The sequence below is a fragment of the Myxocyprinus asiaticus genome, chromosome 21 (assembly GCF_019703515.2).
Source record: "Myxocyprinus asiaticus isolate MX2 ecotype Aquarium Trade chromosome 21, UBuf_Myxa_2, whole genome shotgun sequence".
Taxonomy (NCBI): domain Eukaryota; kingdom Metazoa; phylum Chordata; class Actinopteri; order Cypriniformes; family Catostomidae; genus Myxocyprinus; species Myxocyprinus asiaticus.
The window spans coordinates 25,051,683-25,067,055 of NC_059364.1; the positions used below are offsets into that span (position 1 = coordinate 25,051,683).

Consider the following 15,373-nt stretch of genomic DNA (forward strand, 5'->3'; position numbering starts at 1 on the left):
TTGAGTAAGTCTATTTTTAAAATTATTTATATAAATAATATATTTTATTTATAATCTTAATGCATTGATATAATTGTAAATATATAGTTATAAACCTGGATATGTACAAACATATTTAGTGACTTTTGTCCTGTGGTGTGACATGCTATCTAAAACTATTTTTTTGCAATTTGCTAATTCTTTTGTATAATTATTATGCATGTAGATTTTATGACCTCATATGACCACTGCATGGTATATTTGAATTTAAAATGTGTAAACGGAGCCTGAGTTTCAGCAGTCTCTCTATATTGATGGTGTATGAATGAGACTTCCTTCTCCAAAATCTAGTCTCTTTCCTTTTAACAGACCACAGTCTTATTGTCAGATTTTATTGTCTCTGAGGAAAACCCACTCACACCTGCTAAAAATGCTGTGTTTTGCATGAATCACTGTTTCCAAATGCCTATGGCAAAGTGTGATGTTGCATAATTGTTTCCACATAATGGGCTTTCTGCAGGCCTCATCAGCAAAGGTTCATCAGCAGTCCAGAAAGCAGATGCCTTTTGTTTTGTTTTAAGATGAATGTATTCTATTTTAACAAAGGCTAATCTGGAATTACAAAATAAATTCAAAGCAACTTCAAAATGTGCAATTTAATCTAGGGCTAATGGTAATCTGTGTGTGGCTTTATTTTATGACAAAATACCTACGCCTTTAATAAGGTTCTAAGCAATATTGCAAAGCATTATACTAAAGTAACACATATCATTGTCTGTATTGTCTATTGTTTGTAATACACCATAATATGTTTTAACTGATTAACTGAAAGTATACGTATTGTAATGTCTCTATAAAATGAAAGCTATGAAATGTTAGAAACACTTTACTATAAGATTGTATACGTTAATGTTAGTTAAAGGAATATTCCAGGTTCAATACAAGTTAAACTAATTGACAGCATTTCTGGCATAATGTTGATTACCAAATGAATAAATTTTGACTTGTTCCTCCTTTTCTTTAAAAAAAGCAAAAAATCTGGGTTCCAGTGAGGCAGTTACAATGATAGTGAATGTCGCCAATCTGTAAACGTTAAAATACTCAAGAGTTTCAAGAGTTAAGTCAAAAGACATAAACAATATGTGTGTTAACATGATCTTAGTGTGATAAAATTGCTTACTTAACTTTTCTGTGTAAAGTTATATCCAGTTTTACAACTTAATTGCCATGATTACGTAACACTCTAAATCCTACAACCCTTAAACGACTGTAAAAATAATGATTTAAAAACTTTACTCAAGCTCAAATTATATACACAAGTAAGTGCTTTTATAAAATTATAAGCTTACATTTATGTTTTTAAACCCTACAAAAATTTGCCCCATTCACTGTAAGTACTTGTAACTTACTGTAACTTTTATTTTTTTATTTTTTAAAGAGGGACAAGTCTATTTTTTAAATGTTATTTATTTATTCATTTGTGGTAATCAACATTATGCCACAAATAATGTTGATTGAACTTTACTTGTATATAACCCAGAATATTCCTTTAATGCATTAGCTATCATGGTGAATGATGATATCTATAATACATTTTTTAAATTATAAATATATTATTGTTAATTACGTTAGTTCATAATGCCATAAAGTTAAAATATACTACTTTTAAAGTTAAAAAAAGTATAAGCATATATAGAAATTAACATAAACAAAGATTAATAAATGCTCAATAGTTTATTGTTAGTTTTAACTAATGTTAACATACAACACCTTATTGTAAAGTGCTATACATTAATTCATATGGCTGCCTATAGTAAATACAGTACTTTTAACACTTCAAAGAGCACCAGGGATCTTAAGAGAAGCCAGCACACCTTTTAACACTGTCAGGAATCGAAAGATTTTTGACAAAGATAAATAAATGAGTACTGTAAACACATCCTAAAAGACACTGAGATGGCCAAGACTTTGCACCTGTATGGCAAGTCCAAAAAAAAAAAAAAAAAAAAAACCTAGATAAAACATGGAACACAACTGAAAGTATTACAGATAGATGATGTGACCAGATCAGTGCTGCGTATGATGCAAAGAAGTGACCCAAGAGGCTAGGTGCTGTGTTGTAAAGCCCAGGGAGGGAGAGGTGAAAGCAGTATGGGACCAATGAGATTTTCCCCTAGAACGCTTCCTCCCTCAGGCCAACACCTTATAGAGCTACATTAATATTTACAAGATATTTTGAGATATTCAGCTTGCACATTAATTACCTCTAAGCTCCAGGACTCACTATGACTCTCGGATGTTGTACATCGCACACATGACATCTTGTGATGCCAGAAAAATGCAAAATAACTTTTTTCCTGTTCGTCAAAGAGTTTTACAAAGAGAATTCATAAACTACAGTAGGTGCAAATTCATGCGGATTTATAAAATACCTAATCAGCAGTTTGCAGCAGTCTCTCAGGTTTCAGATTATTCCAAAATATCAAATATCCATTTTCCTTGGGCTGATTCCCAATGTATATATTTAATCACATGCATAACTCTATAATCTCTATTTTTCCTTTTCAATATACATGAACACATTTATCTATGCAGGAGAGCAGGGAGTTCAGTATTGGTTGGTGCAAACCATCTTTGCCTCCAGCCCACTATCCCTCTCTAAGAATTCCAGTATATGAACTTACTGGTACAAGGAACTTCTTAATCTCCTCCAGGGCATGGCTCATACGAGAGTAAGCCTCTCCAGGTGGTGCAAAGACTTCAATTAAAACATGAAGATCATTGCTCAAATGGGTATACTTCGCCTCTCCACTTTTCCTTAGCTCTTCCTCCTGGAAATGGAAAAATGAAAAAAGTCAGGAGTTCTGCCTGAGCATCATTAATGAATTGAACAAACTGTGCTTTTTTCAGAACCATATTAATGTGTATTTTAAACTGAGGGTAAACTTCATCTTAAATGGTATTAAAGGGATAGTTCACACAAATTTTAAGATTCTGTCATCATTTACTCACCCTCATGTTGTTCCAAACCTACTATATTTATTTCGTGGAACACAAAAGAAGTTAAGTAGAAAGTCACTTCACCTTATTGCATCTTTTTGCCTTTGAAAGTGAATGGTGACTGAGGCTAACATTTTGCCTAACATCTCCATTTGTATTCCACGGAGGAAACAATGGCATATGAGTTTGGAACAACATGAAGGTGAGTAAATGATGACAGAATTTTCATTTTTGGGTAAACTATACCTTAAAGAAAGATGCTCTTTTTGAAGTGATTGTGTTCTTAAACATTTTTGTATATTTTACAGTAAAAAACAAAAAAGTTAATTAAGATGATTTTTTTTAGATGATTTTATCTTCATATTTTATAATAATTCTCATAAAAGCATGTGAAACCAACAATGAAACCTATCTGCACTCTAACTCCATAACAGTTGGATTGAACATAATGGGTTTGTAGGTAGCGTGAATAATAACGCTTAATGCTGCCTGAGGGCTTTTTGTCAGAAATAAATTGACATTGTCACCTTTCTGATTAAATCTTGCCTTCAGAAGGGCAGAAAAGGGGGATAATTCAGAGAGGTACTCAGTTTATCTGTTCTTTCTGATTGCTGAAGGTGTTCTGTAGTTGTTGAAAAAATCTTGAAACTTCAGAAAGCTTGTAATTACTGTCGCCAACATTTCTGTCTTTTGTTGATTACCATTTGGCTGTGGCTTCTACTTAAAGGCAGGAAAGCTTTGATGTAGGGGCCATTCACAGATGCCTGATCACTGATGCGGGCTCTTGTAGCCTCTTCAGCTTTAATAAACACTTACTGATGCCGTGCCTCTATCATGTCAAAGTGACCCAAGTACTTTTTCCATCAACCTTTGCATGGACAAAAGGTCAGGAGACACTTAAGCTTTGACAACATTTCTGAGGCATAATCATATTTTGTGAGGCCCCTGCAGGGGTGTAGATTGGTAACACCAATCTTGGCAGACATGGGACAATGTTATCAGTACATAGATTAATATTTTAACATGGTTGGCAGTGATTGGATGATTACTTTGAATCAGAATTATTTATTTAGCTTTACAGAAAATCACCTGTAATGTTTGTAATGTTGAAAAACATGAATAACCAACACTCCTGGAAACATAATAAACAATTTGATAAAAAAATCTGACTTTCTAAAGCTTGGTATTTTAAAAAATGTCACAATGTTATAGACATTACAGCTGATTTTCTGTAAAGCTGAATAAATCATACCCATTGTCCCATATGTGGACATACATTTTTAGGAAAACTATTTGCTCTAGAAAATGTTTTTGTTTTGCTTGTTTATTAGGTGCTACTAGTTACAAATCAAAAGGGAAATGGAAAATGCACACAGCAGTCACGCTTGGGTCTCAGGAGGATAAAATATGAAGTAGTTTGTTTTATTTTCCTTTCACAAAAATTAAAGACATGTTATATATCTACACTATAACATTTATGTATGTCCCAAAATTGACATGATTTACAAACAGTGTTGTCAAAGTCAAAAAAATTTGTGTAATGCATTACATTTTAAATTCTTGTAATCAGATTACAGTTATTGATTTTCAATTAAATTAATTACTTTTAAGTACATTATAGGGTTATTCTTATTTCTAATATATTATTTATGTAGAATACATGAATTATGGCCCCATAACGAGTCACAGTGAAGGAGAAATGTGAGGTGCTTAGTGTATGATATAGACACTATTTTGAATTTGTTGAGCAAAAAAGTTTTTTAGAAAGTACCTTAAACGTTAAGTAATTACAAATTTGATTACTTTTTCAATGAAGTAATTAGTCAGTAATCTGATTACAATTTTAAAGGAATATTGAGTAATTTGTAGTGGATTACTATTTTTAATTAACTTACCCAACACTGTTTACAATACATTAAAATGCTAATGTAATTTTATGAAATGCCATTGTTTGACAGCCAACTATCTGCCCTCAGAGACAGGCTATTGTATTTATTTACCTGCCCAGAGAATTATTCCAAATAAAATAAATAAAATAATATTTCTTGGTTTGATGATCCTTTGATGTAGACATTTTTTTATTTATTTTTTTACCAGTGAAGACTTCAATAGGACTTTGAGAAACTGCAGTGCATAGACATAAATCTACAGCCATGAAGATGCAGGACAGACTCTTAATTTCATATGTATAACGAGCCTGTACCAGCTCAAGGTGACTCTTTATAATAGAATATGTTTGCATTAATGATTGCCTTTGGGATTTAAAACAATCCAAACAGACTCTTGTTTGAGTTTTACCATAAATTTAAATGGATTTCAGCTGAGACCATGGTTAATCAGCAGTGTGATATTCTGAAAATTGTGTTTATTAAACTTATAAAGAACATTCGGCTTTTAGAAATTCTTCATGCAGGGCTATTTGGAATCATAGAATGCATATTAAACATTCATATTATTCTGAACCAGTTTTAAAAGCTAGAACTGTGGCAACATACTACACTGTAAACCCAAATTAGTTAGCAGAACTAAAAAAAAATTAGGTAATCAGTTTCATCAAATTTTAATAAAGTTAATAAATTACAAATTTAAGTAAGTGGAACTGTCAGACTTTTGCATGCTAATTGTTCTTAACTTGAAAAATTGAGTAAGCTAACTCATACATTTTGATGACACTTAACTTTCAATTTTGAATAAAGCAACACACACACACACACACACACACACACACACACATATATATACAGGTGCATCTCAATAAATTAGAATGTCGTGGAAAAGTTCATTTATTTCAGTAATTCAACTCAAATTGTGAAACTCGTGTATTAAATAAATTCAATGCACACAGACTGAAGTAGTTTAAGTCTTTGGTTCTCTTAATTGTGATGATTTTGCTCACATTTAACAAAAACCCACCAATTCACTATCTCAAAAAATTAGAATACATCATAAGACCAATAAAAAAAAACATTTTTAGTGAATTGTTGGCCTTCTGGAAAGTATGTTCATTTACTGTATATGTACTCAATAATTGGTAGGGGCTCCTTTTGCTTTAATTACTGCCTCAATTCGGCATGGCAGGGAGGTGATCAGTTTGTGGCACTGCTGAGGTGGTATGGAAGCCCAGGTTTCTTTGACAGTGGCCTTCAGCTCATCTGCATTTTTTGGTCTCTTGTTTCTCATTTTCCTCTTGACAATACCCCATAGATTCTCTATGGGGTTCAAGTCTGGTGAGTTTGCTGGCCAGTCAAGCACACCAACACCATGGTCATTTAACCAACTTTTGGTGCTTTTGGCAGTGTGGGCAGGTGCCAAATCCTGCTGGAAAATGAAATCAGCATCTATAAAAAGCTGGTCAGCAGAAGGAAGCATGAAGTGCTCCAAAATTTCTTGGTAAACGGGTGCAGTGACTTTGGTTTTCAAAAAACACAATGGACCAACACCAGCAGATGACATTGCACCCCAAATCATCACAGACTGTGGAAACTTAACACTGGACTTCAAGCAACTTGGGCTATGAGCTTCTCCACCCTTCCTCCAGACTCTAGGACCTTGGTTTCCAAATGAAATACAAACCTTGCTCTCATCTGAAAAGAGGACTTTGGACCACTGGGCAACAGTCCAGTTCTTCTTCTCCTTAGCCCAGGTAAGATGCCTCTGATGTTGTCTGTGGTTCAGGAGTGGCTTAACAAGAGTAATACGACAACTGTAGCCAAATTCCTTGACATGTCTGTGTGTGGTTGATGCCTTAACCCCAGCCTCAGTCCATTCCTTGTGAAGTTCACCCAAATTCTTGAATCGATTTTGCTTGACAATCCTCATAAGGTTGCGGTTCTTTCGGTTGGTTGTGCATCTTTTTCTTCCACACTTTTTCCTTCCACTCAACTTTCTGTTAACATGCTTGGATACAGCACTCTGTGAACAGCCAGCTTCTTTGGCAATGAATGTTTGTGGCTTACCCTCCTTGTGAAGGGTGTCAATGATTGTCTTCTGGACAACTGTCAGATCAGCAGTCTTCCCCATGATTGTGTAACCTAGTGAACCAAACTGAGAGACCATTTTGAAGGCTCAGGAAACCTTTGCAGGTGTTTTGAGTTGATTAGCTGATTGGCATGTCACCATATTCTAATTTTTTGAGATAGTGAATTGGTGGGTTTTTGTTAAATGTGAGCAAAATTATCACAATTAAAAGAACCAAAGACTTAAACTACTTCAGTCTGTGTGCATTGAATTTATTTAATACACGAGTTTCACAATTTGAGTTGAATTACTGAAATAAATGAACTTTTCCACGACATTCTAATTTATTGAGATGCACCTGTATATATATATATATATATATATATATATATTTGTGACGCAAATCCATCACTTTATTTACCCAAGTTAATTCTGACTAGACTTGCTTAATAATGGATAAAGCAGTAAATAAGATACACACTTCCTATCAGTCCTCAACCTAAACTCAAGCTCCACTCTTCACCATAATGATATCCCCAAAACTCCAACATAACAGAAACTCTTCTAAATGGCAGCATAACAAAACATTAAACACTAACAAGTTTCCCCCTTTGCATTCTTGTTGCAAAAACACATAAAATAGCACTTAATCTTAACATTTACTTTCCTTATCAAGTCCCATACAAAGCATGCTGGGAACAAGAAATCCCCTGCCCAATATGAGCTAACCAAACAAAATGTAAGTTCATTAAACTCAAAACAATAAGACAGTTCAGGTTACTTAAAAGGTACCAGTTTCATGAACTAAAAAGAAAGAGAAAGTTCTAAATACTCATCAAGATTAAATTATGTGAATTAATTTGGATGATTAAATTTTTCCCTACTCAATACAATTAATTACTTTGAACATTGGGTTTTACAGTGTACCATATATAATGCATGCATGTGCATAATAACAAACATGGTTAAGTTTAACTGAGAGCTTGTTAAATTGCTTTCCACAGTCTCTTTTGGATTTCATTTCACTATCAAATTCCATTCAACTCAACTCTACTCCAAGTCATAGGTCTTGTATGTTCTGTGAAATAAATATGTTCACAATGAGGACATATTTTTAAATAGCTAATAAATGCACACCTATGACGCACAGCAGTTAAATTCTATATTAATGTGATAAGTATTTTGCATTGTGCCTAACATCAAACACTTAACTGTGTTCACTGTAACGCATGGCCTCTTGTGGTATATTCTATTCTATTCTATTCTATTCTATTCTATTCTATTCTATTCTTTACATACTGTAAATTCAGATTTTATTAAAATCATTGCGACAACATAACTACAGATTTGAACATTGCATGTACTACAAAACAACAACAACAACAAATAATAATAGTTGCTTGATATTCATGTTTTTCATTCAATGGAATTGCATTGTTTACATAACTATTATGAAGTCTGAGGAGCTGGCCTGTCAACTGCTAGAGCTGTTGTGATGACCGTTTAATTTGAGTGTTTTTTTTCTTCAGTATTTCGACCCTTTTTCAGACAAATTACACAATGATGCTCAATCATTCACTCAAAGGGGGAAAAACATTGACAATGAAATCAGTAAACTGCTCTATCATGCAAATGTAGCTCAGTTATTTTGATGGTCCTATTATGTGCTGCTATTTTTACAGATCAGTTGTGGTACCTATTTGTAATATTGTTTCTCTGTTCAAGAATATGTACAATGACAGCAAATGCTAAAAATAGCAGTTCCTCTTCTATCTAGGGGCATATACTGCCAGTGTTGGGGAGTAACGAAATACATGTAATGGGATTACGTATTTAAAATACAAAATATAAGTGACTGTATTCCACTGCAGTTACAATTTAAATAATTGGTCATTAGAATACAGTTACATTCAAAAAGTAGTTAGATTACTGAAGAGATTACTTTGCATTTTATTGTCATTTGTTTCATTTAATATTTAGTCCTTTCAGATGGAAAACATTTATACATATCAATTATGTGATCCAAAGTGCGTTTGAACAGCGGTGAAACACTTTCTTATGATGTGTTACATTCATACGGGCAGACAGAGAAGTAAGTTTGAAGTAAGTTTGGAGCAGAAGAAATAGAAATAAACCTTGTGTAAATTGTCAGCTTTATGCTAAGCTAAAATGCTATTTCTAACCATTTTACATGCACATGTTATCAGGCACGATCATATTTTTTTTATCAAGAAAATTCACGTTGAATCATAATTTCTTTTTTTCTAGTAAGACCTTTGATATTATGGAAAAAAATCATATTCTTGATAATATTATTTTTTTTTTTTTTTATTGTTTTCCTGTAAAAATATCTAAAAATCTTTAAAACAAGATCAATTTGATTTATCTTGTTTTAGAAACAACACTGCATAAGATATTTAGGTTTTTCAGAGAATGTATTTTTAACATGTGTATTTTGTCTTACTGTACTGGCAGAGTTTTATAGTCAAAACAAGTGAAAAACTCTACCAGTGCTGAAGAAGTAATCCAAAGTATTTAGAATACATTACTGACCTTGAGTAATCTAACAGAATACGTTACAAATTACATTTTACAGCGTGTATTCAAATCAAATCACTTTTATTGTCACACAACCATATACACAAGTGCAGTAGTGTGTGAAATTCTTGGGTGCAGTTCCGAGTAACATAGTAGTCGTGACAGTGATGAGACAATTTACAATAAACATCAGATTTACAACACAATTTAAAATCAAATATACACATAATTACACACAACACAATATACAAATAATAACATACAATGTACAGTATACAATATAGAATACACATTATACAATAAAAAAGTATATATAGTATATATAGGATGTACAGTAGGTTGTATTATACTGTACTGACATTCAGGCTGTCGGTTGATAGTAAGTAGTTAAGAGAGAATATAATATAATAATAATATAATTTATGACAGTCCGGTGTGAGATATAAGAGTAAGAGTCATAAAGTGCAGTGCTGATGTATTTTGATCGTGGGAGATCAAGAGTTCAAAAGTCTGATTGCTTGGGGGAAAAAGTTGTCATGAAGTCGGCTGGTGCGGGTCCTGATGCTGCGATACCGCCTGCCTGATGGTAGCAGTGAGAACAGCCCATGGCTCGGGTGGCTGGAGTCTCTGATGATCCTCTGAGCTTTTTTCACACACCGCCTGGTATATATGTCCTGGAGGGAGGGAAGCTCACCTCCGATGATGTGTCTGGCAGTTCGCACCACCCTTTGCAGTGCTTTGCGGTTGTGGGCAGTGCTATTGCCGTACCAGGCGGAGATGCAGCCAGTCAGGATGCTCTCTACAGTGCAGGTGTAGAACCGTGTGAGGATGTGGCGGTTCATACCAAACTTCCTCAGCCGTCTCAGGAAGAAGAGGCGCTGATGAGCCTTCTTAACAACGGCTTCAGTGTGGATGGACCATGTTAGTTCCTCAGTGATGTGGACACCCAGGAACTTGAAGCTGCTGACTCTCTCCACTGGTGCTCCATTGATGGTGATGGGACTGTGTTCTCTATCTCTTCTCCTGAAGTCCACCACAAGCTCCTTTGTCTTACTGATGTTGAGGGAGAGGTTGTGCTCCTGACACCAGTGTGTCAGAGTGTGCACCTCCTCTCTGTAGGCTGTTTCATCATTGTCAGTGATCATACCTACCACCGTCGTATCATCAGCAAACTTAATGATGGCATTGGAGCTGTGTGTTGCCATACAGTCATGTGTGTACAGGGAATACAGGAGTGGGCTGAGAGCACAGCCCTGCGGAGCTCCAGTGTTGAGGGTCAGTGATGAGGAGATGTTGCTGCCTATTCTAACCACCTGGTGTCTGCTTGACAGGAAGTCCAGGATCCAGCTGCACAGCGAGCTGTTTAAGCCCAGAGCCCAGAGTTTCTCATCAAGCTTGGAGGGCACTATGGTGTTGAATGCTGAGCTGTAGTCTACAAACAGCTTTCTCACATAAGTGTTCTTTTTTTCCAGGTGGGAGAGAGCAGTGTGTATTGTAGATGCAATGCCATCATCAGTGTAGCGGTTATTGCGGTAAGCAAACTGCAATGGGTCTAGTGAGGGAGGCAGCACAGAGCAGATGTAATCTCTGATTAGTCTCTCAAAGCATTTGCTGATGATAGGGGTCAGAGCAACAGGACGCCAGTCATTTAAGCAAGTTATTTTGGATTGTTTTGGAACAGGCACAATGTGGACGTTTTAAAGCATGTGGGGACTACAGACAAAGAGAGAGAAAGGTTGAAAATGTCCATAAAAATACCAGCCAGTTGGTTCGCACACGATCTGATGATGCGGCCTGGAATGCCATCTGGACCACTACAGAGACGGAGAGTGAACTAACCTCTGTAGCTTCAGCCGCGAGAGCTCTCTCTGCGAAGGCGGTGTTATTTCCCTCAAAATGAGCATAAAAATTATTTAGCTCATCCGGGAGAGAGGCAGCGGTGTTCACGGCGGTGTTTTTATTCCCTTTAAAGTCCGTGATGATGTTAATTCCCTGCCACATGCTTCTAGAGTTGGTGGTGTTAAACTGTCCTTCAATCTTGTTCCTGTACTGACGTTTTGCTGATCTGATTTCAGAGGGCATATCTGGCTTGTTTATGCTCCTCCACATTCCCGGAATTAAAAGCGGAGGTCCACGCATCAAGTGCCGTGCGAACATCGCTATTAATCCAAGGTTTCTGGTTCGGATAGATCCATATTGTTCTGGTCGGAAAGACGTCCTCTACGCACTTTCTGATGAAACACATTACACTATCAGCATAAAGCTCGATGTCATCATCAGAGGCGGACCGGAACATCTCCCAGTCCGCGTGTTCAAAACAGTCTTGTAGCGTAGCGTTTGATTGGTCCGATCTGTAAGCGGGCAGAAGCAGAATGGAAGAGTGGTCCGATTTGCCAAATGGTGGGCGGGGGAGGGATTTGTAGCCGTCCCGGAAGGGAGAGTAGCAATAGTCCAAAACCCGGTCCCCTCGTGTGTTAAAACTAATATGTTGGTGGTATTTTGGTGCGACTGATTTGAAACTGGCATTATTAAAGTCCCCGGTCACAATGAACATGGCCTCAGGGTGCGCGGTTTCCTGCTTGCTTGTAATCCCGTACAGTTCCTTGAGTGCCCGGTCTGTGTCGGCTTGTGATGGGATGTACACAGCAGTGATAATGACTGCTGTGAATTCCCTCGGTAACCAGAATTGTTGACACAGAAGCATGGGAAATTCCAGATCAGGAGAGCAGAAAGACTTGATAGAATGTATGTTCCTCTGATCACACCAGGATTTGTTGATCATAAAACATACACTCTGCTTTTACCTAAGAGGTCTTTCACTCTGTCCGCTCGGCGCACGGAGAACCCCGTGGGTTCAATGGCTGAATCTGGAATCTCAGCAGACATCCAAGTTTCTGTTAGGCAGATAATGCAGCAGTCCCTCGTCTCTCATTGGAAAGAGATCCGCGCTTTCAGCTCACAGAGCTTGTTATCCAGAGACTGAAAATTTGCCAGTAGAATACTGGGTAGCGGGGGTCGATTTGCGTGACGTCTTACTCTGATGAGAACGCCGGTTCTATTTCCCCTTTTCCTCCTGCATTTCCGTGGCTGGGCAGCCCAGACAAAGGGCTCCGCTGGTGTGTTTGTAAACAGCGGGTCGGCATTGAGGAATTTGAAGTCTGGTTTACGGTGTGTAATTGCTGAACCAATGTCCAAAAGTGTTTGTCTGTCGTTGACAATAAGGCAGACAACATCCAATACATAAAACATAAGAATTGTAAACAAAACAAAAAAACACTACAATGTTGTGTCGGAGCTCGCAATGCAGCAGCCATACTTGGTGCCATCTTGAGTCCAATTTTGTAGTATTCTGTATTCTGTAACAGTATTCTGTAATCTGTAGTGGAATACATTTCAAAAGTAACCTTCCCAACCCTGTATACTGCAGGCAATGATCTTCAGTCCCAGCATCATCTCACACTTTGCTCTGTCAGCCGCTGCTGATGGTGTGTTAGACTCACACAAATGAAAGGTTTAAGGGACTGGGGGTCAGGGAATAAATGACTGTGCTCTGGAATAAATGCAGTGTGCACAGCATGTGCAAGCTATTGTACTCTTTCAGTAGACACAATAATAACACTTTACATTCTATACATTACATTGAATAATGCATTAGGTACAGTATAATGAACTAACAATCAACAATCATTCATGTGATAAAATCTAAATTAGTTTAATCTAAGTAAAAAAAATTATTTATATTGAAATCACTGAATGAACCTGAATACATTAGGTTAAACCAACAAAACAAAATTTAAGGGTTAGATCAGGTAGAAATTGCTCCTTAGGGTAACAATTGCAGGTTACCACTTTGTACAGTGTATTCAAGCAATATCACGGCCTGCAGCCTTGTGCTACAGCTGAATCACAGCCTAGCTTATATTCAGTTCAACAACACTCGTTTGTGTGATATTGCATGACATTCAACTTTTAAAATTAGACATTTACATGTAGAAATAAAAAAGTACACTAGTCGTCATTGTTAGTTCATGTTAATTACTCTGTTATCCAATGTTAACATAACCAATGTTAACATATATTTTTAAGTGTTATCAATCTAGCAAATATGATTTAAAGCCCATTTCTCTCCAGGTTCAAATGCTGTTTGTGTTAAATATATCTAAGTGGGGAGTTTGTTTTTCATCATTAGCAGTCATTTTGAGATTTTTCAGAGAAGTATGCTGTTTAAGTTATGGCATTTCTGTTTAAAATGAAATCATAGCAAAATAAAAAACACTAATTACCAACATGTTTATGAAACATATTCATTTCGTTTATACGGTGCACAAGAAAACAAAAAAGAGATGTTGTCAGTCATCTCACCTTGCCTTTATCTCTCATTGAACCCTTGCCAAGGATGGACATCTTTGCTCCTGTTTCCTCTTGTAATCTTTTCATGGAATTGCCCCTGGGCCCCAGCAGTTTCCCAACAAAATTAAACTGTAATAGAGGAGAAAAAAGGCAATACAGTTGGTCTCTCACACTGCTTGCTTCCAAGACGATTGCCTCAGTTACCTTGCAGTCAATAAAAAACATTCGAAATGCGTTTGTTTTTCTCATCATGCACAAAACCAGTTACAGCTAGAGAATGAAAAATCCTTTGTCTGATTCAACATTAAATCAGTGGTGGTTCTCAACCCAGCGTATTTTATAATTTACACAGGTTTTTGTAAAGTTTGTCAAAAGTGGTCAAAAACCCCTTATATGTGAGAGTGTACACCTGTTTCTGGAGGGTACTGTAGTCACTCATGTGTCGAATTGATGTTTGGGGTCAGTGGTTGGGCTCCACTGCTTTCAAAGATATTATAACATCTACCAAATGCCAAAAGGGATCTTCGAAATGATCCAGAAGTCCATGCATGCATGAGGCGTAACATAATGAGTTCATTTCCAATGGGGATTCAAGTATACTGCCCAGATGATGAGCTATCCAGCAACTGCCTTGGAGCAGCAACTAACATTTCAAATCCACAGCAAATGAGCATCATTGAGAACTCTTAGCTCTCACCATTTTTTCACCCTCCCTCTATTGTTTTACTCATATCTGTGCATCATTCGCTGAAGCTGATTCTGTACCTTCAAGGGATCCTGAGTCTTGCAGTGTATACACATTGCAATCAGATTTAGCCTGCTGAAGATTTTCTAATGCCCATGTTGACAACAGATCTTAAGTAGTCAATAAATGCAGTCTTTGTAAGAAAAGTGTCCTTGTATAAAATGATGTGTCATATTTGCTTTATAATATATTCACTACATCACTGTCTGCTCATCTTCAGTGTTCATCAATTTCTCTGATATATTACCACAATCCGCTTATCCAGCAGCCCCTGTAAATTCTCTTTAGATTTTAAAAAGGCATATTTTCTATATCTTTTCTGAGGACAACACAACAGAAATTAGAAAGAACATTTTAAATGTTGATAACACTTCCCTGTATTGTGTCTGACTGAGTAACACAGGTTAAGAATTCCCTGTGGAACTGAATTGTACAGTCTGACTTTGTGTAGGTTTGGGCTATGTTCACACTGCAGTTAAAAACATTTGTCACTCCTCTTCTGAATGCTTAATCCCATGATGTACACATACAGTATTTATTTATAAAATATATATATATATATATATATATATATATATATATATATCCTGTAAAGTTCAGTTAGGGTGTAATGCATTACTAAGTAATTAAATTAAATATAAGTAAGGGATTACTCATAATTTTTCAGTAATTTAACTACAGTTACTTCTGATGTAATTGCGTTAAATACTGTATAGACTATAGAACAATTCTATATAAAACAATAGTGAATTTAAAATCGAAATTTAAAGTCTAATGTTAAAATATATGTTTTCTAATTCAACG

At 36.1% G+C, this 15,373-nt stretch overlaps 1 protein-coding gene across 5 annotated transcripts in view; it reads right to left on the reverse strand.

Annotated features, from left to right (window-relative positions):
* Window positions 1-15,373, reverse strand: part of LOC127411821 (KH domain-containing, RNA-binding, signal transduction-associated protein 2-like) — a 159,832-nt gene that overhangs the window by 60,411 nt on the left and 84,048 nt on the right. For all 5 annotated transcript variants that reach the window (XR_007892348.1, XR_007892346.1, XR_007892347.1 and 2 more), the window contains exons 3-4: window positions 13,837-13,953; window positions 2,664-2,810 (exon numbers count right to left, since the gene is read on the reverse strand). Coding sequence is in view for 2 of the 5 variants with exons in the window: in XM_051647631.1 (XP_051503591.1) it covers window positions 2,664-2,810; window positions 13,837-13,953 (264 nt within the window). In the remaining 3 variants the exon portion in view is untranslated. The remainder of the gene's footprint in view (window positions 1-2,663; window positions 2,811-13,836; window positions 13,954-15,373) is intronic.